Genomic DNA, 20,664 nt, shown 5'->3' with positions numbered 1-20,664 from the left:
AAATCAGGATCAGATTTGTGGAAAGGAATTGAATAGCAATTAGGTAATAAATCCTTAATAAACTTTGAAAAAGTATTGCTAATACTATAATGATGATGAATGTCATATTTTAATGTGTGGAGGAATGAATGAGTTGTGAGAGGCAACAAATCAAAGACTACTTGAAAATTGAGAAAACTACTAAAGGAAGGGAAAATAATCAAGATGGAAATCAGAGTTCTTTTGAAAATATAAAGAACCAAACATATTGAAAATAGGGAGTAGGAAAGATTGAAAATGTTTGAAATGGGGGGAGATAATTGATGGAGCAAGATCCTTAAGAGGCATGAGGAGATTAAATTCCAGACCTAAAATGAAATGTTAATCTTTGGAAATGCACTATTTCTTCCCCTGACTGGGGGGGTGGGGCGGGGCGGGGCTTGAGGTGAGCTTGAGAGTAAACAGTGCATAGCTATGGGAGCAGCTAGGTGGTGCAGTGGTTGGAGCACCGGTCCTGGAGTCAGGAGTACCTGAGTTCAAATTCGGTCTCAGACACTTAATAATTACCTAGCTGTGTGGCCTTGGGCAAGTCACTTAACCCCATTTGCCTTGTAAAAACCTAAAAAAAAATTTTTTTTTAAAAATACATAGCTATTAGAGGAAAGCTTAGGAGTCTTACATTTCTTTAAAGTAGAAATCAGACTGAATTAGAAGAAACTTTAAAAATCTTTTTTATGCAGAGAGTGTCCAGTTCCAGGGAATTAATAAGAAAAAAGCAAGAGTTCAAGGATACAAGGAAGGGGATATTTTGATGAATGAAAAAGTTAGGAAATAAACAACTGTAAGACAGTGGTCTCCAAAATGAGCTGGGCATTGACCCCTTCATATAATTAAACCCTTACTGCAATAGTTGTATCAGTGCCATTGGGAAAATCATCCCCAAACTTCCAGCATAGCCTCCACACAAAAAATGTCATTGAGTTCTCAATCAGAAAAGTTTGGATGCCATTGCTTTGTAACAGCAAGTTTATTAAAAATGCATAAAATTTAGGGTTCTCAGTCATTACTAAGGACTTTGCCAAGTTTGGGGAGCATGAGTTTATGGAAGTGTGAATATTTAACTCGGATCACTAGCCATGTAAGCTGGAAAAGAGAGAACAAACAGTGAACAAGAATATAGGCTGTCAGTTTCTCCATAGCCATCTTGATGTAGTGGGACTAAAACTAATCAAAATATACCAAATAATGCTGGATCTAATGAGAAACTGACTTCTGGCTCTTACATGGAATGCTTTTTTCTGTCTCCAAATCACATTGAGCAATGTGGCTCTCTTATTCATTTTTCTTTATAATCGTTACTTCAGGTATTTTTTTTCTTATTTTGACCTGTCCAGTTTTTTATTTTTACTTATGTAGAGTGCTTTAGATTCATCAGTGTACTATTTATCATTTGCTTATAACTTCACCTTGATATAAAATTGTTTTCCTTATTTATCACAGGGATTGAGTACATTCTACCTTTTTTATAATTTTAGTCTAACGTGATAAAATTTGTCATTTTTATGAACTAAAGTTAGCATTTAGACAACTGTGAGTGTCCAATTAAGCATTAAGAAAAGTCAACTCTAGACTCATCCAGTCCCTTTGGGACTCCTGAAATCCATCAGTCTCTCCCCTCAGCCTGACTTTGTCATTTGGAACTAATTTTAGGTTAAATAATGTTAGTGTATTTCAGATTGTTACCTCTTTTGCTTATTAATTAGAAATTTGTCTGGTATGCAGTCAACAACAGACCTTGCTTTGCCCATTCTCCCTTTGACTCACATTTATATTGGTAAAGTTGCAATTTTCCTCCTGCTTTATCCGCCTCCCCCCATTTTGTAGAGGCGCAAATAAGTGTAAGAGAGTGAGGTAACACCTCCACCTCCAACCCCACCCCACCCCCACTCCTTTCCTCAGGTTCACCTGGCTGGTAAGTGTCAGAAGCAGGACTTCTTGGAGTCTTTCTGCAATATCACTTTGCCTTGAGTTGTCTTAGGAAGCTCATCATCGCCATCATACACTTAGCTTCTATTTAATATTGATTGAAAATATTACTCAAGGAGTTTTGAATCTTGAAAAAATAGCACAGCAAATTAACCAAATGGCAGGTTTTAAATGTTAGTCATCTTTATTAAGAGTGTTCATTGGAATTATGTTGAGTAAAATTGACAGTGACTTAAGTAAATTTACTTAAGTAAATTTATTGAATGCCTATTACATGTTAACTACCGTTAGGTGTGTACACCTAATTTAAGTATATAGAGATGGCCAAAAAAAATATAAAATGTAATCTCACTTTCAATCTTTAAGCAAGAAAAAAATAAATATTTGAAAACTTATCCTCATCAAAAGATTTAAATCAAATCTAAAGCAATAATAGTGGAGATAGTCCTAGAATTTTGGAAATTGGAAGATATATTAGTGATTGCTTAGTTTTGACTTAACTCCTTTATTCCAGAGGTGAGAAAACAAAGGCCCAGAGACATTATTACTTGTCTAGGTCAGAAAAGAGTGGTAAAAATATAGAAAGAAACCTACCTACAAGAGAACTAAGAAGAGTTTACTGTTTTGGTTTGTTTGATTTTTTTAGTTTTTGCAAGGCAGTGGGGTTATGTGAGTTGCCCAAGGCCACACAGCTAGGTGATTAAGTGTCTAAGGTCGAATTTGAACTCAGGTGCTCCTGACTCCAGGGCCAGTGCTCTATCCACTGCGCCACCTAGCCACCCTATAGTTTACTTCTAATTGATAGAATCTGTGAAAGTTTCATAGGTTCAGTGGCATTTGACCTGGATGTTGAAGAAAGTCTAGGAATTGAATAAAAACAATTGGGAGAGGAAGAATATTCTAGGATGGAACAGTGTAAGAGAGTCAAATGGAGGTTAGAAAGCATTTGCTCCATTTAGGCAGTAGTGAGCAGTCTAGCTTGCTTAAAACATAATGTCTGAAATGATGTTGCAATCTGAAGTTTGATTTAAATCCCTTCATAGTTAGGCCCTTGAATATAGAATTCTAAGGATTTTATTTTTCAAGAAGCTATTAGTTCAGGCAGTTAGAAATGAAGATGTGAAATAGAGTAGGGACAAAAAGAATATAAAAGAAAGATAGGAATTAATGATTTAATAGCAACCTGGATTGGAGGAGAGGGAACAAATTTAGAAAAGAAATCAAAAGTTCTCTAAGCTCTGGAGCTGAGGCAATCAAGCAGATTATGGTGCTAATAAAAAAAATAGATGGGGGAGGGGGGCTTGAGTCAATTTTGAGTTTTAAATGTTGACAGAACATCCACATGTCATGTGGAGACCTTTTATGTGCTCTGTGAATTGTTCAAGATATCTAGATTTATAATATACCCCAAGAGTCCCAGAGTAGTGTGAAAAGGACCAATTCCTTCTTTAATTCTAGCTATGTCAAGTAGATAGTTTAGAAGTTTTTCTATATAGTTCCCCTATTGTGACAAATTATCTTCACTCTAATGTATTCAATCCCAAATTTTAAAAAATCTCAATTAAAGATCTTGAAAAAGTTGATATAGGCAAAACAGTGATATTCAGATTGGTTGTATATCTTCCACTCTTTATACTAATATAATAGTGACTTTGTGCTAATAAAAACTCACAATTTTGATGTATTACATAAAGGGAAAAGTTTGCTTTTAGTAATGTCAAAATTTTGCTTTACCATTTCTGGTGGTAGTCACTTCATTTGTTTTTTAAATCTTAGGGTTTTCTGCAAAATCCAAAGAGCAAATTATTTTAAATTCATTAAGTGAGCATTTCTGAAAGTAACATAGTAGAAATTTTGTGTTTTGTGTGGTTTTTGTATGCTTTGTTATGTTGTTTAAAACAAAAAATAATGAACTCTTAATGCCCATGGAACACTTGATAATCCCACAAGCAGTTTTTTATATCTTCTTGTATTGAAATGTTTCATTTTATTAGATACCTTTAACATTTTTGATATAAAAAATGTTATCTGAAATTATAATAAAACTTAAAGAGCTAATAAGGAAACATTATTTTGAAGGTACAGCAGGGCAGAACTGGAAATGCAGAGAAGGAAACAGTACTACAGTCTGCCAAAGCTGAATTTACATCTCCTCCTTCTCTATTCAAAACAGGACTTCCTCCAAGCAGGTTAGTTGAACATTTATAATTAGTAATAAATCATAAAGCATCAATAACTTATCTTGTGCTAATACTGTGTGAAGTGAAGGGAAAATCAAATGATCCAGAAACAAAGATAATATCTTAACTTGCTTAACTACCAAGTCTAATGCAATTATGAAGGATTTTTCCAATATATTGTCCTTTTAGTGGATGTAAAAAATGAAGTAAAACTGAAAAAAGTAAAATGTATGGGTGAATAGTCTTGTTATTTCCACATTTATTGATCTTTTTTCCACAAAGAATTATGTTGACTGAAAGGCCTGTGACCTGACTGTGGTGTAATTTGTTAAGAAGTATTCTAGAGTAAAATAGGTTTTTCAAAGTTTTGGTTTAGGTTATAATACATATTTCTCACTAAGTACCAATTATAATGGGACACATATCTGACTAATTTTTTTTAAACGTAAATTAATATATGGCCGATGCCATATTTGGAGGCCAGTCTGTTTATATCAAGATCTAAAATAGAATCTCCAGATTTAAAATAATTTGTGGAATTTCTTTTTTTTGTATTAAATCCAGGAAAGTTTAATGGAATGGGAGGGGTACAACCTAGACTTAAGTTGGTCCAGAATGACCCAGATTAGAAAAATATTCTAGGTCTTGTCTCTTTTTGATTCTGTAATACAGTATTAACCATTCCATTTCAGATTAAGGATTTTGTTAAAATAGAATTTTAAAGAACCTCCAGGTCATCTTATTTAGCATCCTGTATCTAGGGAAATATCTAAGCCATACAGATGACAGTTAATGATAAAGGAATGGAGCCTATCATGGTCATTAAAATTGGACATATTATTCCTTTAATAAGTTTGATGAATATAGTAGTTAGAAAAAAAATTACTTCCTGGTATTTTGATGTCTTATACTCCAAATACAAGCATTGACTTAACTTTTCCCCCCTCAAAAATGCTACTTTAATGATTCTCTTGCCTTATAATGGTCAAGTGAAAATATAATATATTTTTAAATTTAGTTTTATATGGTGCTTAACTTTTTAAATTAGGAAGCAAAATTGATATTCTTGAGAATTAGTGTTTATAAATGTTTAATGGATCAACTTCATATTAAATTGTGTTTTTTAAAATAATTAACTTTTAGTTTCCATAAATATTCATACACATAAACTTATATGATGTTCAATATATCATAGCTACATATGCTTAGGACATAAGTGTATGACTGTTAAAATATTTAATTTTTCATAAGAGAGATGATAATATGGTATCTTAAAATATAATCTTGCCTTGCTTTAAATGCCTTGATTTAATATCTTGCCATTTAAATTAGATAAATTGTTCTTGTCCTCAATATCATCATGCTCCAGTCAAAAGTTTAATTTACTTTTAGGTCAACTTGTTTTACTGAATTCTCTAGACCCAGATCCATACTCTTTTACCCTTTGCTTCTTCACTTGTGACTTTGGTCACAACAATCCTAAAGCAAGTGAGAAAAGATAGTTCAAATATAACTCGATCACCATTTCTAGGAAATGTAGACTCTTCTGGTAGTACATAAATAGTGTCATCTTTGTAAATCCATTTCTCTTAATACCAACTGTTTGTGTGAAACTGCAGTGCTAAAAGAACAGAAATTAAATATGTAAAGTTAGATTATAGAAGTCTAGAAATTAGATTTGCATGTCTCATTATATAGAACACTGTTCCAAGTATTACTGCGGTAACAGTCTGTCACAAAAAAATCTTAATGTGTTGTCAGTTCACATACTATCTGTGTTCTGCATATATGACAGTTTTTCTTAAGATGATGCTTTTTTTTTTGCTGAAATTGCTAGGTTCGCGCGCGTGTGTGTGTGTGTGTGTGTGTGTGTGTGTGTGTGTCTGTGTGTGGAGGTGGGGGGACTGCAAGGCAATAGGGTTAAGTAACTTTCCCAGGGCACACAACTGAGTAATTATTACTAAGTGTCTGAGGCCAGATTTGAATTTGATCCTCCTGACTCCAAGGCTTTTCACTGTACCATCTAATTACCCCAGTTGCTAGGTTCTTGATTTCATGTTTATAGGAGAAATAAGGCCAGACCAAAATGTTATGTTCAGTACACATGTAGATCAAAATGTTTTGCCACATTAATCTTCAAAAGTTGTGTAAAGTATTGGATGGAACCTTTTTATCCTTTAGTAATACTTGAAATGCATAGCAAAAAGATAAATAATTGTAGTGTATGTAGGTATAAATGATATTAACTTTGCTTTTATAAGTAGCTTTCTTAAAATACACTTTGAAGGGATTAAATTGAAGTTTTATTCAATGATTGCTAGTTTATCATGAGATATTGTTGGCATAGTATTTTAATGATTGGTTTCTTCAAAATCTCAATACTTTTGAGTGAAAAGTAAGGGGAAAGAATATAAAACCCTAGTATAATTTAATGAACCCCACCAAAAATTAAAGTAATTTTATTTACACAAAAGGAGGAAATTTATTCATAGCTTCCTTCCTGTTCTAATGTTGTAAGCTGAAGTTTAGATTAACATAATCTTTGTGTTTTAACTTTTGACATAATGTAGAACTATCCTAAAAAATATCTCTAAAAGTACTCCTGATGTTAAACTAGTTAAATGCTAGCAGAATTTTTAGAATTAAAAGTGATTGATAAATTCTTTGTGGGATGCAAGGAGGAATTTATAGGTACATAAAAAAGGAAATTGTCAAGGAATGAAAATAGTGAGAAAGAAACCTAACAGAATAGTAGTAAAGATACAGGAAAAGACATAGAAAATTTATCTCACCAGAAACAGCGCCTCTTCTCAGTCTCAGACAAGTTCTGCCTCCAGAAAAGCCAATTCAGGCATCGGAAAGTGGCAGGATCGATATGGGAGGGCCGAATCACCTGACTTAAGGTAAGATTACACAAAGTTGTCATGCAAGCCCTTCCTCTTAAGAAATTAATGCTGTTTATTTTATTTACTGGGACAGTAAATTTCAAGCTTAACACATCTATGCCTTGATATTGCAACACATATCTTTTTGTCTGATAAACAATATTTTTAGTGTTTAAATATGAAAAGGATTTTCCTAGGTCTAACAAAAATGTTATTAGTGCTTTTTATGTTACATACTATATTCATAGAAGTACTACCATAATACTAGAATTTTTATCCCTCTCCATAGTATTTCCCCTTTCAATCAGTATTTCTTTATTTCTTTTATTAAAGATTTTATTTGAGTTTTACAATTTTTCCCCCAATCTTACTCCCCCCCCGCCGGAAGGCAATCTGTCAGTCTTATACTTTGTTTCCATGCTGTACATTGATCCAAATTCAGTGTGATGAGAGAGAAAAACCATATCCTTAAGGAAGAAACAAAAAGTATAAGAGATGACAAGATCAGACAATAAGATATCTGGGTTTTTTCCCCTAAATTAAAAGGAATAGTCCTTGAACTTTGTTCTAACTCCACGGCTCTCTATCTGGATACAGATGGTAGACAACCCAAAACTGTCCCTGTCAATCAATATTTCATACTGGTTATAGATTTAAACCTTCACACCCTTCTCAAAGAAGTTTTCCAACTCTATCACAGTCAGTCTGTATAATAAATTATACAACTTTCATTTGTTCCTCAATAATTGGGCTTAATAATAGTTTTCCTATATTATCTTTACAATTTACCTTATAACTTGTCCCTTGTAATCAAAAGGAAACTAATTATTCCTTATAAAGATAATCAAGGTTTACAAAGCAATTGTTAATTTTATTTGCTCCTCATAACATCCCTATGAGTAGATGCTGTTATTATCTTCATTTTGTACGTGACAAAACAGACTTGAGAGAAGGTAAAATGATTTGGCCAGAGTCACACACCTAAGAAAGACCTGAAGTGGATTTGAACTCATGTCTTGCTTCCTGTAAAACATGCTTTTATGTTTTCTGTCTCTGGGCCTTTTTAATTCTACTTTGTAGCTTATTTCTTAATTATATCTAGATCTTTAAAACTTGTATCAGGGTGGCTAGGTGGCGCAGTGGATAGAGCAACGGCCCTGGAGTCAGGAGTGCCTGAGTTCAAATCTGGCCTCAGACATTTAATAATGACCTAGCTGTGTGGTTTTGGGCAAGCCACTTAACCCCATTTGCCTTGCAAAAACCTAAAAAAAAACAACAAAACTCATTGTATCCTTTCATGAATCATTTCCAGCTACCTCAGTTCATAATGACTGATGGTATTGAGTTCATGATGTTTGTATCACTTCTTTAATACCAGTAGGATGCTGCCTCACTTTTTTAGTAATGCTCTTAATTTTTTTTCCTTCAGCGGGGGAGTAGTATAGTATACTAGGAAGTGTACTTAATTAAAATCAAAAGACCTGTATTTAAACCTGAGCTCCAGTGGTACACTGGAAAAAGCACCGACTCTGGAGACTGAAAACTTGGGTTCCTGTCTGGCCTCTGCCCCCATACCCTGTGTGACTTTGAGAAATTCACATAACCTCCCTGGGTCTCAGTTTCCTCATCTATCAAAGTAAAGAGTTGAACTAAGTGCCTTTTCATGTTCCTTCAAGTTCTAGATATATAATCACGTAATTATTAACTGTGTAATCTTGGACAAGTTAATATAATCTCTCTGAGCCTCAGTTATCTCATCCACACAATGGAACTGCTATGCCCATTACCTATTTTTCAGGGTTGTTTGGTAGAAAGCAGTTCAAAAATCTTAAAATGTATGCAGATATGAAATATTTTTACTATATGAGTCATTACCATATGCTTTCTACATTGAAGATAATTAACAACTGGTCTCTGTTTTTGTACAGTTTTAGGGCAAATACTTCATGTTAACTATAAAATGTAGAATGTGAAAGTGCAATACTATTAATAGGTACAAAAGGAGTCAGAAGGGGTTGCTAGGTGGCACAGTGGATAGAGCACCGGCCCTGGAGTCAGGAATACCTGATTTCAAATCCGGTCTCAGACACTTAATAATAACCTAGCTGTGTGGCCTTGGGCAAGCCACTTCTCACCACTGCCTTGCCAAAAAAAAAAAAATCTAAAAAAACAAACCTAAAAAAAAGAGTCAGAATTGTATTCAAAGCCATATTGTAAGTTTCTCAAAGACCTGGGCATGTATTACTTCCCTGTAATCTTTAGCATAGTGACTTAGACATAAAATATTCCAATGGTTTGTAATTTTTTCTATAAGGTGACCATAATCTATACAGAAAAGATTTTGAAATGGAATTGATAAATATACTTTATATCTGATTTTAACTCTTGAAAATTTCCTAAATTTCTCTTAAAATTGACACTTAAATTCTCATTTTCTCATTTCCCAGAGTTTTGTCAATTGGGTTAAGTGACTTGCCCAAGGTCACATCTAGGTAATTATTAAGTACTTGATGTGGGATATTGAGTACTTGAGGTTGAATTTGAACTCAGGTCCTATTGTGCCATCTTGCTGCCCCCCCCATAGTGTTTTAATATTACCAACTTTTTTCCTTAATGATCAGGAATAGTACTTTAATGTGTTAGGAAACTTTAAAAAGTGTCCTATGCCAGTGGAGTCAAAATCAAACAGCAATAGATCTCTGGGAGCGTATTGAATTAGAAAACCATAAATTCACCCTTATGTTCTAGTTTATTTTTGTTTTGTCAGATATTTTCTGAACTGCATTTTAATCGAGTTCTAGCTGCAGCTCTGTGGACAGTGAATTGGATGCTCTACGCTAGACTTTAATTATCTACAATGATTCTTTAAGAACTGAGTCTAAATTTTAAAGTCTCTAGAGCAGATATATCTCCATTTTATAAAAGGGAAAGTCACAATATTTAAAAAAATTAAGATTAAATTAGACTGGGAAAATGTTCTATAGATCATATATTAATGAGAATGTTGCTTTTTTTGCCAAAAGATCTAAAATTCATAACATTTGTTATCTATCTCTGAATTAATTGTATTACTTAGCTTAGATGTTTTGAAGATACCTAGAATTATTTTTAAGAATTTTTCAACTTTATTTCAAGGAATATAGGTCATAGGATTTCCCAGTTACAGAATATGTTATATATAGTCTATGTTAGAATTGAAAATTAAGTTTGAGTTTTAACATCTGATTGGATCAACACTTTAAACATTGTTTTCTCACATTAATATTTATGTATTTATATATATATGAACTGTATGTTCTCAATGAAAATTTATATCCTCTTAGGGATTGTTAATAAAGGAGAAATGTATAGAGCAATATTTCATGTGGTGATTTAGGTTCAGTGAAATCCATATAATCCAGAACATGTATCTTCTATATTTCTTAAGTTCGAATATAAAGATAAGATGGGTATTTTATGTTGAAAAACCTTTAACAAATTTGTGCACCCAGCCCTGCTTGAACATCTGAAGGGAAAGGGGAAAAGGACAAGAAAATATTGTTTATTTCATTATCACAGAAGAGGAATGCTAATAAGATATGCTAATAAGATAGTTTGTTTCCAATACAGATATCACTAGCCTCCTTCAGCTTTTGAATGAACTTTTTTAAAATACATAATCTAGATGTTCCTAAAGTTAGAGAAGTCAAATGAAGTTATAGACATGCCCAAAGTGATTACCAGCAGAGTAATGACTCTTTAAAACTTATTTTTTATTTAATTTTTTTAGGCATTTTCCAGTTTTGTGAAAAAAAATTTCCCATTCATTTTTTAAAATTTTGAATTCTAAATTCCCTCCTTCCCCTTCCACATCCTTGAGAAGGCAAGCAATTTTATATTTATTTGACATCTGAAGTCATACAAACTATATTTCCATTTCAGCCTTATTGCAGAAGAAAACTGACCCCCAAACCTCCACAAAAAGTTAAAAAATGTTCTTCAGTCTGCATTTAGAGTTTATCAGTTCTCCCTGTGAGAGATAGATAGTATTTTTCATTATGGTTCCTGGGAATTGTCCTAGATCATTGTCTTGATCGAAGTAGCTAAGTTTTTCATAGAGCATCCTTAATTTATTGTTGTTACTATGTCTGCTTCTACTAACTTCACTTTGAATCAGTTCATTCAAGTCTTTTTTTTTTTTTAAGTTTTTTTTGCAAGACAAATGGTTGGTTAAGTGGCTTGCCCAAGACCACACCTTTAGATAATTTAGTGAACTCAGGTACACCTGACTCCAGGGCTGGTGCTCTATCCACTGCACCACCTAGCCACCCTGAAGTTCATTCAAGTCTTCACAGGTTTTCTAAATCTATCCTACTCTTCATTTCTTATAAGCTCAGTAGTATTCCATTACAATCAAATATACTACAACTTTTAGCTAGGTAAAGTCTATTTTAAAGATAAAAAAAGAATTAACCTTGATTTTATTGGTTGTGAACTATCAAAAATGCAATTTTGATGTAGTTCTTTATTTTCATTATTAAACTTTATTTTCTTTATTTTTATTTCATTAAGTATTTTGTTTTTAAAGAGTACAAAAAAATAGATTGAAATATGGAGAAATTTTGGTCACAGTGCATTTGTTGGATAGTAGTCAAATGTTTCCTGGCAGTTCCCCCATACCCAATTAAACTATATAAAGCACAGTTTTTCAGGTACTATCTGTGTTTAACCAAATATTTTGGTTTCTCTCTTCTCCCCTCAATTTAAAAAGGTTGTATCAAGGCTAATTTCCCATGTTTGCCATTATAATTTCCTCATTACTTAGGTTTCCTTTGACTTGCTGTGATGCTTGGCTTTTTGTTGAAAAAAATGACAGTTTTACCTTAAATACATCAGTAGATCCTTTATTTAGAGGTTTATATCATTATTTTTTGTTGGATACCTATTTTTTCTATTTCAGAGATAACTCATTTTGGGACCTGGCTTTTGTTTAGAAATAGTATTTGTCTGCAGGGAGAAATGCTTCCAGGATTCATTTAAAGGGATAAATAAATTTGGTTTTACAGTATTAAAATTCAGTTAACATTTATTGAATATTCAGTCACTGTTTGAGGTGCTAAGTAGCATAGGAAAGAAATGTCTTGGGCTTCAGTGAATTTATATGGAAAATCCTCTTAGGTAATTATTTGAGTTTTCAGATATACTCTGATAAACTTCTTCATTTCCTATGTACCATAATGGGTTTTTTTTTATGTTTTATGTAATTTTTAATTGCTCTCATAATGCATGGAATTTAGGATATTGCAAAATTTTAATAATAATCATTAAATGCTTGTCAGAGGAGGGATTTTAAAGACTTTCTGACTTCATTGGGGTTTTATTTTTTATTTTAATTTTTTAAAAACATTTTTGATGGTTTTTTTATAACACTGTAATTTCCCTCATCATTCCCCCCACCAAAACATCTCATTTAACTAATAGTATTCTAAAAATGGGGCAAAAAAAGAAGAGGAAGAAGTTAGTATAATTGATCAAAGAATTTGAAAATAAATTAGTGTGCAACATTTTTGCCTCTCTCACATCTCTGTAAAAGGTTAGGATGATATCTTCTTTCAAGCCAGACTTGTTCTTCATAATTTTGCAACATTCATTTTAGGTTGTTTTTGTGGAATTTTTCTTATTTATATTGTTGTAGTTCTATTTTTGGCATTGCTTGCTTCTCTATATCAGTTCATGTGGCTCTTTAATGTTCCTTGTATTTATCACATTCATGATTTCTTAGAACATACATAATCTATTGCTATCACAAAAGTTATGTTATAAATATTTTGGTGTCCAATAGTGGAATTTCTGGGTCAAAGGGTATAAACATTTTATTCATCTTATTTGCATAATCCCAATTGCTCTTTAATGATTACACTATCAGCTCTATCAACATTCCATCTGTGTGCCTTTCTTCCCACAAGTCCTCCAATACTTAATCTTCTCATTTTTTATCATCTTTACTCATTTTGCAAGATGTGAAGTAAAACCTCAGTGTTTGAAATTTTTCCCCTTACTGGTGAATTGAAGTATTCTTTCATCTTATTTTTAATAGTTTGTAATTTTTTGAAAGCTATTCATATCCTTCATCTACTTATCTTTTGAGCATAGACATGAACCTACCCCCAATATTAAAAATGAGGGAACTGGAGTTCAAAGAGGATATGTGATTTTCATGGAGCCCTCAGTGCTGTGGCCATGACTTAGAAAGGTTTCCTGATTCCCAAGGCTAGTGTTTTATTGCCTCTGCAAATTTTATGCTTTTCTTTTTTCCCAAGAAAGGGACACCTTTGAAAAGCAAAGCAAACTGTATTACAAAGAATAATAGTTTTCAGGATTGTGTTATAAAAAATATTATTCAGGAGGGAATGGAGGGATGACAGTGTTGGTATTCAAAGAGGTTATTTTTCTGCTTTATCTAGAGTTGAATTCTTGAGCATTACTTTTGCCTTCATTGGAGTTTCTCATTAGGAGAAAACAAGCTTGCCCTTTCATAACAGTCAACTAATGTTCCCAAATGTATTAAGATTAGACCTATTCAGTAACCCTTCTATCTAGGTATGTTTTTTTCAGGTATTTAAATAGAACCCTTATTAGCTTGAAGCTTTTGATTTATGAAATTGTAAACATTTTCAGTAAATGTTTTCAGTTTTGAGGATTTTTTTTTTGCTATTTTAGGTTCTTAAGTGAAAGTTCTTTTTTTTTTGCCTTTTTTAACTTTTTATTTGTTTTTCAATTATATACAGTAGTAATATGTACCCATCATTTTTTGTAAGGCTCTGAATTCTACAATCCCCCCCCCCCCACACAGAAGGCTGTCTGATAGCCTCTACATTGTTTCCATGCCATACATTGATGTAAATTGAATGTGTTATAAGAGTAAACATAAACCCCCTCCCCCCATGCAGGAATACAGTTTTAATATCATTAAGTTCCTCATAGTTAGTCCGTCTTTAAGTGAAAGTTCTTGATATTTTAGTTTTGAATCTCTAAAAGTTAACTAGTTAATTTTTTTCCTTATTGTATTTTTTATCATACAAAGAAGCAGTATAGTATAGTAGATAGCATGCTAGTCTTGGAGTCAGGAAGATCACCTCTTTTACTTAGTAGTTGCATGATCTTGGATAAGTTCATAAGTTGTAAAAGAAATAACATCTCTGTTGAAAAAGGATGATCACCATTTGAGAGTTCCCTACTCCAATAGATCACAAGTCCCTCTCATTTATATGTGCATTGCTGAATCCTATCCATGCTATAAAATAAAATTGTATATGATAAGCACATAACAGAAAAATGGTATGTAAGGGTGATCAGAGAACTGGTCTCAAAGTCAAGAAATTGCATTTCTAAAAACCTACCTCTTAATACATACTCCAAATAAGTCACTTCTAACATCTTGGTTCCTAAGGCTAAAATTAAAACAGTTGCAAATCTGCATAGGCAGAAGGCTTTATTTCCACTAGAGGGTAGATATACCAGTAAAATCAAATGTCCAGAACGGGGCTGTCCAACTTTACTTTTAAAAGTTTTTATTGAAATAAATTTACAATTTTTTTTTGATTTGCCATTTTAGCATGAACTCTACAATTCTGCATTAGTTCAGCTTCATTTCCTAAAGCATTTAGTAAGCCCACAGGGGACTGCATAAATTTCCACTGCAGGGTTGTATTTTGGACAGCCCTAGTCTAGATTATACTGAATCTAGCTTTCTTTCATAGCCCACTAATAGCATTATCAGACATTTCACAGTAGCTTGGGCTGATGACTAGGTAGGGTATTATTGCTAATGAGACTCCAAGTGAAGGGTATGGTTGAGGAGAGGAAGTTTATGTGTTAAAAAACAAACAAATCCTGATTTCATAGAGTTAAACTATGCCTTTAAGTCTTACAAACCATCAGCTCAATTCAAGATCCCAAGAAGGCCTGGACAGGAGAGGATAGGTTACAAATACTTCATTTATGTATTTTGCATGCCTTACTGATAATCTCTAACATCATTATTGCAAGCAAAAATACAGAAGATAATTTTTTTTAGTATTATTTAAAAATTTAAAAAAAATAGACTTTTTTGAGTGATGCTTTGATGATATAGAAGAAGATATAGTCTTTAAGCCAAGAAGTATATTTTTTTATTCTGGCCCCATCTTTAACTATGACTCTAAGCAAGTCACTTAACCTCTCTTGGAATTCTTTTTTTTTTTCTCCCTATAATTATAAAGATGGTAAAAGATGATCTAAAAGTTTTCTGATTCTGGAAGTAATTTTTTTGTCTCCTATCTTCTGAGTCTACTTTTTGAGTAATAGGTTCTTTGATTTGTTTTTTATAATTTTCAGCTGTAATTACCGTATACCCTCCAAATAACATCTTCCTTTAAACCTAGAAAAGATATTCACCCTTTTGTGGCTATTTTTTTGAGGGAAATAATATATTTTAGTGCCAGTTTTACAATTTTTGTATGTTTTGTGCTTTGGAAATTTTAGAAAGTAATGTGACAGACTTAACCAAATAATATAGTATTGATTATTTGGTGTTTGGGGATATTGGTATTTGATAGTATTTAAAAAAAATGCTTAGTCACCGGTGTTTGCAGATACTTAATACTTTGAGGTTCATTGTGTCAAATTCATTAGAAAAGACATTCAAATTTTCTCTCTTCCTTTTTTATTTAAATTGTTCTTTGTTACATTCTTTTAAGAGTGGAATGATTTAGAGAACTTTCGATTCTGGGTCATATTATCTAATGACAACATTTTAAAACTGACATTTTAGTTGAATAACCCTATTTTACAATAGTGAAACTTGTTCTAGGACATAAAAATTATCAATGTGGTTTTAAATTTATCTCTATCTTATAGAGAAAACTATTCTCCCTGTTGTGTGGGTAGAAGGTTGTAGAAGAATTAGCACTTATAAAAAAACTGGAGATAGAAATTCATAAATTTTGATCACATAATCTGTTGCTTTATTCACTTGACCCCTAAAGGATATATGACTTTGAGATTTTAAATCTCATTTTACTTGTTGCTGACTAGTACATATATATTATTTCATTGTTTCACATGTAATAATTTTTTTGGTTTATAAATGTTATTTTTATTTTATTTGTTCCAACAACATGCAAATATAGTTATCAACATTCATCTTTTTTTGTAAGATTTTGAGTTACATATTTTTCTACCTTTCTCCCTTTCCTTCCCCCTCCCCATGACAGCAAGTTATCTGACATAGATGACATGCGCAGTCATCCTTTCATATTTCCATATTTATAGTTTTGTGAAAGAAGCATCACAACTAAAAGGGAGAAACCATGAGAAAGAAAAAACATGAAATAAGTTTTAAAAAGTAAACATTGTATGCTTTCATCTGTATTCAGACTCCACTAGTTTTTTCTCTGAATGTAGATGGCATTTTCCATCACAAGTCTTTAGAATTGTCCTTGATCATTGAATTGCTGAGAAGAGCTAAATCCATCAGTGTTGATCATCATACGATGTTGCTGTTAATGTGTACATTCACATGTAATAATCTTGAAATGGAAATATTGGTTGATAATTATTTATGATCATGTAAATGGTGACTAAAACTCTTTCTAAAAGAGATTTTCTAAAGGGTACCTGGATTAAAAATCCATTCAATTTGGGATTAAAAATTTGAAACATTAATTCTTGATACTTTAGTTTTGAAATCTGTAAAAGTTAACAAGTTAATTGTTTCTTGATGCACAAAGACTCAGTATTAAACACAAAAGTCCCCAGTTCCCAAATATGTTAAATTCATTTGTTTCCTTTTTTTAACCTTGGTTTCAGTTTCATGTTGTTTTGCTCCTTGTGTGACTATAAAAATATATTTCTAAACTTTATCCCTATACACATGTAAAGACTTTTGGGATAGAACGTTATTTTTTTGCTTTCCTTGTAAGCAAAGATCATTGTTAGATTATACATTCGACTTTTATTTATTTTAATTTTTGTTTTATTTTTTCAAATACATGTATATATAATTTTCAGCATTCTTTTTTTTTGAATATTTTGAGTTCCATATTTTTCTTCCCCTTCTCCATGACAGTAAGTAATCGAATATAGGTTTTATATATGTACAGTCATGATTGTTAAATGTATTTCCATATTAGTCATTTTGGGAAGGAACAATCAGAACAAAATGTGGGAGGAGGAACCATGAAAAAGAGAAAAAACAAAATAAATTTTAAGAAGTGAAAATAGTACTCTTTGGTCCTCATTTATACTGCATATTTCTCTCTCTTAATGTGGACAGTATTTTCCATCACAGGTCTTTTAGAATTGCCTTTGATGATTGTACTGCTGAGAAGAGCTAAGTCTCATATTTAACCTCATAATATTGCTGGTTCTGTTCACTTCACTCGCTATCAGTTTTTCAGAATTAAAATGGGAGCTTCTAATGCAGGAGTGATCCTGAGTAAACAGATTTTCTCAGTACCTTTTTCCTTCTTACAGTCACTTCATTGCCCAAAATTTTATTTCGCAAGCAATATACAACAGTTTCGTAATTTATTTTGGTATATTAGCATTTTAACCAACTAAAAATTTTGAGGCTTTTTACTTCTTCATACCTTAGAGGTTAGTACTTTAATTATATTAATTTCTACTAGGTATTTTTTTCTCAGAGTTCATTTATTTTGAAGGGAGAACTTTTGATCTTGCAAATTGGAGCATAGCTCACAAGGACAAACTTGAAAGGAGTGCTTTTTCCTAGGGTGACTTTGAGTAGTTGAAAATAGACTGGAACCATGGAACTAAGGCAGGACAAAGAGTTTGGGGCACTCCATCGAGACAGGAATAATTAAAATTTTAGATCTTCTTAGGCAGCTTCTTATTTCTTCTGTCTGCTATTTCTGGTTTCACTACTTTAAGATTTCATTTTCATGGATAAGTCAGTAGTGATAAAATAGGGGTGATGGGGTATTATGCAGTATTTAAATATTATTTATTTTATATGCATATAAAATAAATATATATCATACTGTTACAGATAAAATTTATTATATAACTCTTGACTTTTTTACACTTTTAAAAGTTATTACATTTTAGTACTAGATATACAGTTTAGCAGAATATAATGAAATCTTGTTTCTCCATTAATAGTTATTTAATTTTATTTCTCAATTTAACATTGTAAACCTTTCTTTGTTTTATTACCTTTAACTTGAAAGTTATGTAAAGCTTCTATTGTTTAATAATGAAGATAAAATATACTTTTTTCATGAATTCAAATACAAAGATTTAAGAAATTTACATAAAATAACTCATATATTGGTAGCTAGGTGACACAATGGATAGAATTCTGGGGTTGGATTCAGGAAGTCAGTCTTAACCTTTCTTGAGTTCGAATCTGGCTTCAGACGCTGACTGTGTGACCCTGGACAAGTTATTTAATCCTCTTTGCCTCAGTTCCTCATCTGTAAAAAAGGAGCTAGAGAAGGAAATAGTAAACCATTCCAGCATCTTTATGAAAAAAAAACTCCAAATGGGCTTGTATACAAATGGCACAACGGAACAAATATTAATTTGTTATGAACCCCTAGGAAATAATCGGCTTTACCATTTTTTTAGTATAAATATTTTCCACATTTATTTTTTGCTTCTCATATGAGATAATTGAATTTTTATTTTGCTTTTGCATTGTTGCCACATGGCCCTTATAATTTTCTGTAGTCCTAAAGGAACTTTTAATTATTCGGAGTGAAAATTGGCATTAAATATTTTAATTTTATTCTCTAAAATCTCTGAGCTTTCACGATTGGAAAACTGACTTTTTATATTACTTATTTTTAAGCTTTTATAAAATACAATAAAAATGAAAAATCTATTAAAAAAATTTTCCCTTAATATATTCTACATATTGTATACTAGAAACATATGTGCTGCAATATATAATGGCCTCATGGTTCTTATATTCTTATTATCTACCTAGCTTAACAGATTCAGTTATGAATTGATTGTATACTTTTAACTGAATTTCCTGGTTTTTGTAGTATTCCTATAACATTTTATTGTGATCAACTTTGCAAGGTAAAGGTAACACTATTTATCTGCCTTGTTTTATTCAGAAACTTAATATAAAACAGGTAGTTAAATCATAATCATTCAGTAAATAAGGATTTTTCTTGAGTACTGCATGGCCATATTTGTTCTTCAGACCAGTTTATCTAAAACCCAAGTGAGGCATTTATTCAGTATTATTTTATATTGTGTATCTTTCCTCCACCCCCCCCCAAAAGTTTGTCTTTTGAGGAAGTGGCCTATATTTGAACCAATTTTTTAATATGATCTTATTCTCGATTGATAATTAATGTTCTGAATTTGCTTATTCTTATTTTAAATGCTGTTTTTAGAAAAATCTCAAATTATGATACTGAATTAATATGATTTATTTTCCAGGAGATTATCTGGTACAATAGATGTAATTGGTCAGACTATCACTATCAGTCGAGTAGAAGGAAGACGACGGGCAAATGAAAATAGCAACATCCAGGTTGAGTATTTTCAAATTTAATACTTCTTTTCCTAATCAACAGATTATTTCTCATCTTGAGAAAGATGAATTTTACATCTGTTAGATTCCAGGGATTGGTGCTAGATTTTAGAAGAAATGCAGAAATAAGATGTGGCACCCTGTTATTAAAAAGATGTAAACCTCTTGACTTTTTAAAAAATCATTAAAAAAAAGTTTTATTCATTTTTTAACTTCAATACCAAATGATCACAAAAAAATTAAACTTTCCATTTATGCAGCATAGCAGAAAAGGAGGATATAATATGAATCTCCATTTCACATTATTTACATACTGTGTTCAAAGCTACCCTGTTTTTTGGTTCTTCTTTCTCAGTTTTCCCCCTTTTTCTCTGCTGTGCACCTTATTTTTTTTCCCCTCCTTCTCCTCACCCTGCCCTAGAGGGTGAGGCACAAGTAGCCAGAGTGTTGGTGTGTATACTTTCTCTGGAGGTGGATACCATCTTCCTTCTAGTAGTTAATTTCAGAACTTAAAAATATTCAAAATAACTGTCATTCATAGTAGTTCTTCAAACAATTTTTTTTAAGGCTTTTGCAAGGCAAATGGGGTTAAGTGGCTTGCCCAAGGCCACACAGCTAGGTAATTAAGTGTCTGAGACCGGATTTGAATCCAGGTACTCCTGACTCCAGGGCCAGTGCTTTATCCACTGTGCTACCTAGCCACCCTTCAAACATTATTTTTACTATAAACAAATATTCCCATGATTGTCCTCATTTTAGATTTCAGTACTTCATACAAGACATTTCATGATTTTCTTTAAAAAATCAATCTGCTTGTCATTTCTTACAGCACAGTCATAGACCACAACTTGTTCAGCCATTCTTCAGTTGATGGGCATGTTCTCAATGTCCATTTTTTTGTCATCACAAAGAAAACTAATGTAAATGTTCTTTCCTTTTTTCCTGATCACCTTGGGAAACAGATCTAATAGCGATAATGCTGGGTCAAAGGTTTTACACAATTTTATATTGCATTATATTTTTTTTCCAATTGTATGCAAAGATAGTTTTCAAATTTCCTTTTTTTAGTAAGCATTTGAGTTCTACATTTTTCTTCCACCCC

General features: G+C 32.1%; 1 protein-coding gene across 9 annotated transcripts in view; it reads left to right on the top strand.

Moving 5' to 3' along the window:
• Positions 1-20,664, top strand: part of FIP1L1 (factor interacting with PAPOLA and CPSF1) — a 100,561-nt gene that overhangs the window by 24,902 nt on the left and 54,995 nt on the right. For 5 of the 9 annotated variants that reach the window (XM_074229427.1, XM_074229425.1, XM_074229429.1 and 2 more), the window contains 3 exons: positions 4,045-4,154; positions 6,941-7,048; positions 19,469-19,562. In XM_074229427.1, the coding sequence (XP_074085528.1) occupies positions 4,045-4,154; positions 6,941-7,048; positions 19,469-19,562 (312 nt within the window). The remainder of the gene's footprint in view (positions 1-4,044; positions 4,155-6,940; positions 7,049-19,468; positions 19,563-20,664) is intronic. The other 4 variants (XM_074229431.1, XM_074229433.1, XM_074229432.1 and 1 more) reach the window with 1 other exon arrangement.

Source organism: Macrotis lagotis, chromosome 3 (assembly GCF_037893015.1).
Source record: "Macrotis lagotis isolate mMagLag1 chromosome 3, bilby.v1.9.chrom.fasta, whole genome shotgun sequence".
Lineage (NCBI taxonomy): Eukaryota > Metazoa > Chordata > Mammalia > Peramelemorphia > Peramelidae > Macrotis > Macrotis lagotis.
Note: the sequence above shows the minus strand (reverse complement) of the source record. Positions and strands in the feature narration are given on the sequence as shown.